Source organism: Mchenga conophoros, linkage group LG1 (assembly GCF_057382185.1).
Source record: "Mchenga conophoros isolate Kocher_MC1m ecotype Shallow Benthic linkage group LG1, M_conophoros_male_GT1.1, whole genome shotgun sequence".
Lineage (NCBI taxonomy): Eukaryota > Metazoa > Chordata > Actinopteri > Cichliformes > Cichlidae > Mchenga > Mchenga conophoros.
In genome coordinates, this window is record NC_140526.1 from 15676060 (window position 1) to 15685827 (window position 9768).

At 39.4% G+C, this 9768-nt stretch overlaps 1 protein-coding gene across 1 annotated transcript; it reads right to left on the bottom strand.

The window, feature by feature from the left end:
• Positions 1 to 174: 174 nt before the first annotated feature.
• On the bottom strand, positions 175 to 6920 carry LOC146583122 (excitatory amino acid transporter 3-like). The gene is made up of 6 exons (XM_085257615.1): positions 6067 to 6920; positions 2080 to 2172; positions 1544 to 1655; positions 1389 to 1431; positions 1033 to 1214; positions 175 to 181 (listed from the first exon to the last, which is right to left on the bottom strand). The coding sequence occupies exons 1-6, from the start codon at positions 6182 to 6184 to the stop codon at positions 175 to 177; spliced, it is 555 nt and encodes a 184-aa protein (XP_085113741.1). The 5' UTR covers positions 6185 to 6920.
• Between the last annotated feature and the right edge of the window lie 2848 nt (positions 6921 to 9768).

The window sequence follows — 9768 nt, forward strand, 5'->3', positions numbered from 1 at the left end:
CTACTCTTAAGTTGTCCAGGCTGACATTAGCAGTCTTAGGAAAGGTGAGTTCAGGTGCAGTCACAGGTGCTGGAGAATTCATACAAGCGGTGTCTGAATAAACTGGGTGTGAAGCAACATTAAACACAGTCTTACAAAATGCAGCCTGGGAAGTTGCACACACAGTTCCCAGGACTACTGGCTGAAAAGCATGGAGCACAGATTTATACAGACATGATCGTGGAACTAAAACTTTAACTTGAGCAACCAACTCTGCAGTGTTCAAACCAAGTATTTTTGCCAGCTTGTTAACAGCAGATGACACCTTGTTGCTCTTAACCTGGACAATCACAGAACGCACAGTCTTGAAGAGTTCACAATGAGCAACGCAAACAGTCTTTGAATGAGCATACTCTGGGCTTGTGAAATTTAACTCAGGAGATAATGGAAACATGAGGTTTATCACAGGCAGCCTCAGAATGAACTGGCTGGTGAGCCGCGTAACACATGGGTGAAGCAACACCAACAACAGTCTCATGAGGTGTAGCCTGAACAGTATCTGGCTGGGAAATTGAACTGTCCCTGTTTAGTTCAGCAGTAGGAGAAATTGTCTTTTGAGCAGAGCAGCAAATAGTCTTTTGAACAGCATTTTTAATGTCTTGAGTGAGATTATGATTGTCCAAGTCAGAAAATTTCATAACAGATTCACACATGTAATCTACATCTGAAAGCTCACTATTAATTAGTACTACCGAAGCCTTCCCTGTACTATTAACTGATCCAAAAACAGGTGGCTCGGGATCAACATAACTTGGCTGAGAAGTGAAAACAGAAACTCCAGTTTTTTCAGAGTTACATCCAGAAACTCCAGTCTTAGTTACAGAACACAAAACTTCATTCAACTCTGGTGAAATAAGCTCATTTGACTCCTGAATTTTCTCAAACTTGGAAGAAACAAAAAATGGATCATTAGACAGTGACAGTGAGAGAAAACCTCCAGGCAGCATATATTTTTACTTCTATTTCACCACAGATTATACAGTTCCACTGTACCTTAACATTAAGTTAATAACATATTTTATGGTCCCATGGAGTATGGTAACAACTTCAACTGCGATCTCCCCTCTTTCCCCCATCAGCTTGAGTGTCAGTCCAAGAAAAAAGGAGCAGAAAATCAGGCCAAGCGTGTTGACATCATCAACGTAGTGAGCCACCAAATGAATTTCAGCGGTATTCTGAAGCAAGAGGGGGAGCACAGTAAGAGAAGTGGCCTGACAGTTATTTGATGTATTATTATTTGAAAAAGTAAGCTCACAAAATCGCATAGATCGCATAAATATTACATTTCACCCTTTATTGAAAACAAACAAGGGAGTGGTGTGTGCATAGCATGAGGAAAGGTAAAATACCTGCTGGACACAGGCCCGAAACAAATTCTGTGGCACCATGTTTCTGTTAAGAAACGAATTAACCTTCATAAATATTTTCATTTCCTCATGCTGACCATCTACAAAAATCATGGCAGTCTTTACTGCAATTTGTTGTTGCTTGTATATACAGTCACCTTATTAAATCCAACAAAGCATCAATAGTGGAGAAATTTTCTTCATCTCCTTCTTTGATATCTTGAGTGTTGTAAGTAGCTCCTGGCTTGATTATCAGCACCAGAGCTAATCCTGCAAGACATACACAGAGATACAGAACCACAAATAAGACGCGAAAGTAAGTCTTGCTAAACACACCCAACTTCTGGGCACGTCCTTATTGGTCATTTTGAAGCATTTTGTGAATTAACATTAATTTACACAGTAATAAAACTACATATCGTTAGCTTCATAGCATAATTGCCTAAGTCATTTGACTAAGTCAATGACTTAGGCACTTATGCTATGAAGCTAACGATATATTTAAATCTGACTTTCTTTTGCTTCCAGAATTGCATTAATTCTTGGTGGCATAAATTCAGTAAGGTGCTGGAAAGATGCTTCCAGCTTCAGATTAGATTATATCTACTTACTACAACAGACATTCCTATTTTCAATTATGTCCACAAAAAATCTGAAAGTAACTGGCTTCTTGTTTTATAGTTTTGTCTTTTACCCGTAATCACAGCCACAATTGATGTCAAGCTATAGTATACTGCTGCACGTATACTTATTTTTCTGGAGGCAGAAGCAGTCAAACCAGCAACTCCTGTAAAAGTATAAAACACAAGACAATACAGTAATCAGCAGATAGACACAGCAGACTTTCAAACAAACCATACCCAGATTAGAGATACTACATTTAAGCAGCCATAATTAAAATCCAGATATTCAATACCTGATGGTAATTTAGTTTGAATGTTAAAATGGCATAAAACAGGTTTTACAACGTACATGAGTAATATTTATAATGCTGTCCAAATACCTTTTTATTTTTTTTATTTGTATGTAATTCAAATGTGACTAAATTAAGTTTGTAATGTGACTAAAAATGATAATGCTGTTTATTGAAAGTGATATTGATGAAGTGACGTCTTTTGTAAATATAGCTTTAGACAAATAAATGTGAGTTATAAATGCTTCGCAACTATTTTGTAATCACTACTTTTGTATATATTACATCCATTGAAAGTGTCAGTTCTTTTAAATTGCAAAAAAAATAATTTTTAACATTTATTTTTAGATATATATCAGTGCATTTAGCGATATTGAGTTATGTGCTAGTGAGGCTTATGCAGACACAGTATTCAAGATACTCTAAATAATCAGCAGTCACCACTGCGACTATTTTCAAGAAACTGCCTTTGTAATTATAATTTTATGTTTTATTAGGACTTTGTGTATAGGACAGTACAGTACTATGCAAATGTGTTGAAAGTAAATAAGGGGGAAATTTTAATGAGCTTGAAAGTCAAGATTTATTTTTTTATTCTTCAGCACAACCTGAACTCTCATAGGAAGCTTTCTTGTAATTTCTTTAACTCAAAGTAGTTTTCAGGAGTAGTTCTCCAGGCTTCTTGCTGGACATCACACAGGCCTTCTGTGGATGTCGGCGCCCGTTTATTCTGTTCTCTGTTCAGATGATCTCACACTGCCTCAATAATGTTGAGCTCTAGACTCTGGGGAGGCCAAGCCATGACAGACAGTTTTCCATTATGCGTTGTCCTATCCAGGTATGGTTTTACTGTACTGGCAGTGTGCTTGAGATCACATCATTAAATCTTCCATCAATTTTGACATCACTGGCTAAAAAGCAGCTGAAAACTGTGACAGAGCCTCCACCATGCTGCACAAAATATCAAATTTGAATTCATTCATTTCTCTTGCTTAAGAAAGGCAGCTTCTTGACATCCACCTTTCCACTGAGACTTTAGAAACTAGATAGCTCAGCTGAAGGGCCAGGACTGTTTCTCATATATATGTATATGTGTGTGTGTGTGTGTGTGTGTGTGTGTGTGTGTGTGTGTGTGTGTGTGTGTTATACAGTGTTTACGTGGCTGAGCAAACAAAAAACCATTCCTCTGAAAATAGTACTGATCACTGGACTGAAAATGAGTGAAAAAGCCACCAATGTCCAAAGAAATCCTCCGAAAGCAGAGAGAACTACTGCTCAAGACCACTTTAAAATTACAAGCAAGTCTGGCTCCTTGGAAACTATATCTGAAAAATGAGATGTGGCTCAAGACGTCTGCACAGCACTTTAGATATCCAGAATATATCAGTTAATTTGGTGAGAAATGATCCACTATCTTACTTATTATCACAGAGATCACAATAAGAGGACCAGTAATGAACTGAAGCATCTGCATGAGTATTTCTCCTGGAAAGCCGAGGTAGTTTTTTCTACCTCTGCAAGAGTGTTGACACTCCTGATGACCAAGCCAACAGCAAGTCCTGCATAAAAGTAATACATAAACAGCTCATGAATGTTTTGAAAATGAATGAGTGCAGGAATAATACAAAAGCCATGCAAAAACACAACTTTAATATTTTTTTATGAAAGAGAAAAAAAGAGTATAATTTCATCTTATAAAAAAATCGTATAGTGAAAAATGATCAAGGACATCTTTTTAAAAATTTCTTATTTGAAATTCTTCTTTTTTACTTTGATTTAAAAAGAAAATGTGAATTTAAACACAACAAAACACTGACCAGTTAAAACAAAATATGACAATTTTATTTATTCTCAATAACAAAATAAACAACCTAATTTCTCAAACATGTACAGATGCCAAGTTAAAGATTAATCATTAACAAATATTATTTTGCTTTTGGATTAGTGTTTAATAAGCTATTGTACCATTTCTTCTAAATATAATTCGTGCTTGGGCTTGTTTTCCCCTTTTCTTCTCTTTCTCGCTCTCTGTTGTCTCTCAGGTAGAGAAGTGGGGCAGCCTTTTGGTTTGCCCACCCATTGGCAGGTTTTCCAGTCTTTTCTGCCAGATTGTTGCCTCTTCTGTGGCGGTAATCAGGCTCTCCATTGGAGGACATGGTGCCGGGGAACCAATGGGACCCAGTCAGGTTCAGCCTGAATTAGCCACATACGTTCTCGTGGGGGCCCACCACCTACAGGAGGAGCCATAGGGTTTTGTTGCTTTGTGGATTGAGCAGTGGTTGAAGTCAGATGCCCCCCCACTGGAGGGATTAAGTCTCCCAGCTGGATAGGAAATGGATTGGTGTCCATCCAAAAGAGCTGGAGGAGCTGGCTTTGGAGAGGAACCCAGACCTCAATGAGCAACAGAAAACAGATGGATAAGTGGACAGATGGGGGCAGGAGGACCATGAGAGAGGAGGCAGAAATCAGAGAAAGAGGAAAAATCTGAGAAAAACTGGAGAAAGTTGAATAGTGAAGCCAAAACAAGAGCCAAAAACATAACAATACCATAGAATATGGAATATAAATCAAACACATTGCCAACATTTGTTGGGGTTTTTTTGATTACAAACATTTACTTCTTTACTGAATAATGTACTAATGACTTATACATACTTATACATGACTTACATAATACAATTCATAATTGTTGGTTAAAAAGACACCTTGTAGGGGATGTGTGTTGTCATTTATCTGTTTCCTACATACTAGTTGAAGATGAATATTCTCCACTGAATTAACCTGCTGCTGATACACTGTGCTCAACAGGAGGAGCAGATTATATGACACTGTCCATTCCACTACTATAAAACTTTTTTAAAAGAATGAACCAGCCTTTGTTTTCTACATCTTGTTAGTGTTCAAGCTTTATTTACCAAATTTTACTCTTATTTTCTCATTTGTATTTTTTTTTAACCCATTTCTTCAACCTCCAATATTTTATTTAAGGTAAAGATGATTATGCCTAGTAAACTTTAGATATGTCTGTAGTGTAGATCTGTTTTGGATTGTTATATTGTTGTTGTACTTCCGTGTATACTTCATAAATAAAGAGATAAAAAACATCCCATGTTTTTTTTAAACTATTTATTTATGTAGTTATTCTTAAGTTCTGTTATTGAAGTTTAAAATGAAATAAATAAAAATTGTTGATGACAAAAAAAAAACAAAAAAACATCTCATGTGTGTGGAGGATCTGTTCAGTGTCCATGCCTGTTGATAAGATCTGGGGTCACATAGATCAGGTCCAGTGGATGGTGCTGTTACACCCACAGTTATTTTATGGCTAACTCTCAGCACTGCTAGCAGTTACCGTAGTTTGTTATAAGCATGTTACAAAACTGGAAAAAAATCTCAAGGCACCCTTTAAACTCTGGGGGTGCAAATAATAATAATAATAATAATAATAATAATAATAATAATAATAATAATATATCAGAAATAGCAGTGCTAGGAGGCCCAGCTAACACAGGGAGGCTTGATTAGCCCAGCAACCAAAGGTGTAGGCAGCAAAAAGGCCTGTTTAGTTGTTGAGGTTACCTGTATAAACAATCTTCATTTTGTATTAGAAAATCGGTTTAATAAATTAATGTTGTTAAAGCACAAATATTAAAAATGACTTTGTGGTTGTTTTGTTAACTGTGTTCCACAAGTCCTAATTAACTACCATATTGTTTTAAAGAAAGTTAGCTAGAGCATGTTAACAGTCTCAAATCAAGTGTAACTCACCGAGGACAACAGCCGCCAAACTCGCAAACATAAATTTGTTCTGGAAAACATAGTTGCAGCAGTTCCTCCAGTTTCTGCAAAAGTTTCTGACGTTAACCTCTTCCCGAGTTTCCTCCATTTTTGTTGAGCTCAACTAGCTAAAACAACCCCCTCCAGGACAACCACCTCCAGCTGAACGTCGGCAAGACCAAGGAGCTGGTGGTGGACTTCAGAAGGGGTCAGCACAGAGACTACAAGCCCATTATCATCAATGGAGCTCCAGTGGAGAGGGTGCAGTCCTTCAAGTATCTTGGTGTCCACATCTCCTCAGACCTGACATGGGCTGCCCACATTCAGGTCCAGACCAAAAAGGCTAGGCAGCGCCTGTACCACCTACGACAACTGAGGAAGTTCAGGGTCTCTCCAAAGATCCTCAGGATTTTCTATACAGGCGCTGTGGAGAGCATCCTCACACAGAACATGACATCGTGGTTTGGGAACAGCTGTGTGAAGGACCAAAAAGCTCTCCAGAGAGTGATCCGTACAGCAGAACGCTGCTGCAGGATTGCTCTCCCCCCGCTTCAGGACACCTACACCAGGAGATGCTGGACTAGAGCAGCGCAGATACTGAAGGACCCGTCCCATCCTGGCAACAAACAGTTCCAACTTCTGCATTCTGGTAGAAGGTTCCGCATCTTCCGGGAAAGGACAGAGAGACTCAAGAGGAGCTTCTATCCCCAAGCCATCCGTGCCCTAAACACACACACCCGCCCGCTCACATCATCTCACATCATCTATAATTGACTGAGACAGGACTCTCTTCCAGACACTAAACCAAGGAACAATGTACATTTCAAATTCCTTTAATTTTAAACATGTTTATATTGTCTATCCAGTAAAATAGTCAGATGTCTATTCATATTAATGTACAGAATTCACCTGCTTGCTGCTACTACTGCACATTCACCCAATGTGTGTGTGTGTGTGTATATATATATATATATATATATATATATATATATATATATATATTAGGGGTGCAACGATACACAAAATTCACGGTTCGGTTCGGTTCGATACTTTGGTGTCACGGTTCGATATTTTTTCGATACAAAAAAAAATGTTCATGCCTTTTTAATTTGTCATTTATTAAAATTATAAATATATATTTTAACACAAAAGTACAGTTTTTAAATTTAACCCTAACCCTTGTGCGTGTTGCTTTTTAGCTCGTCATATTGCAGCCACAGAAATTCTTTTGTCCATGAAACCATAAAGCTGCACTTTCTTTTTGCCTTATAGTCTGATTTGTCATAACTTCTCCGTTTTGTGGTAAGCTTTTCTTTGGCTGTCACTTCTTCACCCTGACCTGTCTTATTTGGCTCAGCAGAACTAAAATATATATCTGTCTGTGAAGGTTCTCAGTCATCCAGGTCATCGTAGTGAAATATATATCCTGCCGCACTCACATAAGCTCAGCGATTCTCTGCGCGATCAACCTCTCACATGTTTAAGCTGCGGGAGATTTCACTTGTCATGTTTGCATAGTAAGCTAACGATTAATAAGATGATTTCAGAGGAATTGGTGCACAAATTATCATCACTCACAGATCAGTGCTGTCGCTCTCTATACACAGTTCGCACGATTGCAAAGTGAAAGCAAAAAAACAAGCGCAAATTCAAACACGATTTCAATATGTCACATATTGACAGTGGCTCACCCAATGACATAATTACCAAGCTACATTTCTGAAAGAATGCAAAAGCATTGACATATATTTTTCCTTCCTACAATAGCCCGACGGGCAGGGCAGAGATAGCCCCGGGACATCGGGCTAGCGATATTGCGAGCCCTGTATCTGATTGAGGAATCACTCATCTTTGGAAAAGAGAGTTTATTACAGAGAAATGTCTCTTTCCAAAATAAAAGCTATACTATCCGCTTCTTCTGGGCTATATTCTCAGCAGCATATTAAACATATCAGGTCTCCATAAGGAGAATCCTGTGCTAACAGCTGTCTAAATGACTCGGCTAAAGTTTGTAGTATGCATGCTTGTTGTTTTTGTCTTTGCACTAGGATGATGTCGGTGTAAATGTGCAGTCATATTCGTTGTGTTCCCACTAGTGCTTTCAGGTTAATCTCGTTGAAATAACCTTAACGCCACAACACGGCAAATCTCCGTTAACGAGCTACCCTATACAGACGGCCAACACGGCCAACACGTTAACGAGCTAACTGCGCTAACACACTAGCTCCCACCCATGTAATTGAGCATTGCATGGCACATCCAACATACTGTTTTACTTTAGTCCATGACTCGCTTACCTTCAGGGTCATACGTCACATGAAAACCAAAATAATTCCAAATGCCAGATCTGAATGAGGGTGGGGAGGTCCACTTCTGTCTCGCTAGCTTGCCCTGCGCTCTTCCTTCTGACGATGCTGTCTGTGTTGAGTGCTCAGTGAATCTGCGTTCGACTACTCCGCCTAGGCTGCACTCTCGAGCCTAGGCGGAGTAGTCAAATGCAGATTCACTGAGCGCTCAACACAGACAGCATCGTCAGAAGGAAAGTTGATAAAATAAATTACAAATTTTGTATTGTTCTTTTTTTTTTCTCCCCTTTGGTTTTCTTTCTTTCTCTCCCCCTCTTTCTTTCATTCTTTCCCCCTGTCCTATCCCACAGTCATGTCTGTCCCGTTTGCAACTGAAAATAAAATAAATTCATAATTATAATAAAGGTCAATCAAATGGACCAATATGATGATCCACTTAAAATAAATCCTCTTGGCATCTTTCTTGGCCTCAAGACAACAATTCTGATGGCTATAGATCCAAACGGGACACAAAAAAAAAAAAAAAAATTGAAAAAAAATTGTATTGTTCGATACATATGCGTACCGAACCGAAAGCACTGTATCGAACGGTTCAATATCGATACGAATATCGTTGCACCCCTAATATATATATATATATATATATATATATATATATATATATATATATAAAAACACCCAGCACGCCCCTGCGGGCGGTTTATCCTTCAAGCTCGGGTCCTCTACCAGAGGCCTGGGAGCTTGAGGGTCCTGCGCAGTATCTTAGCTGTTCCCAGGACTGCGCTCTTCTGGACAGAGATCTCCGATGTTATTCCCGGGATCTGCTGGAGCCACTCGCCTAGCTTGGGAGTCACCACACCTAGTGCTCCGATTACCACGGGGACCACCGTTACCTTCACCCTCCACATCCTCTCGAGCTCTTCTCTGAGCCCTTGGTATTTCTCCAGCTTCTCGTGTTCCTTCTTCCTGATATTGCTGTCATTTGGAACTGCTACATCGATCACTACGGCCGTCTTCTTCTGTTTGTCTACCACCACTATGTCCGGTTGGTTAGCCACCACCATTTTGTCCGTCTGTATCTGGAAGTCCCACAGGATCTTAGCTCGGTCATTCTCCACCACCCTTGGGGGCATCTCCCATTTTGACCTCGGGACTTCCAGGTTATACTCGGCACAGATGTTCCTGTACACTATGCCGGCCACTTGGTTATGGCGTTCCATGTATGCCTTGCCTGCTAGCATCTTGCACCCTGCTGTTATGTGCTGGATTGTCTCTGGAGCATCTTTACACAGCCTGCACCTGGGGTCTTGCCTGGTGTGATAGACCCCAGCCTCTATGGATCTTGTGCTCAGAGCTTGTTCTTGTGCTGCCATGATTAGTGCCTCTG

Excerpts from the sequence above, each read along its gene's own strand:
- LOC146583122 (XM_085257615.1), bottom strand. The coding sequence starts at position 6,184 with ATGGAGGAAACTCGGGAAGAGGTTAACGTCAGAAACTTTTGCAGAAAC. Across the intron at positions 1,656-2,079 it reads AATTGTGGCTGTGATTACGG|GATTAGCTCTGGTGCTGATA; the intron begins GTAAAAGACAAA and ends TATGTCTTGCAG. Across the intron at positions 1,432-1,543 it reads GCTTTGTTGGATTTAATAAG|AAACATGGTGCCACAGAATT; the intron begins GTGACTGTATAT and ends GTTTCTTAACAG.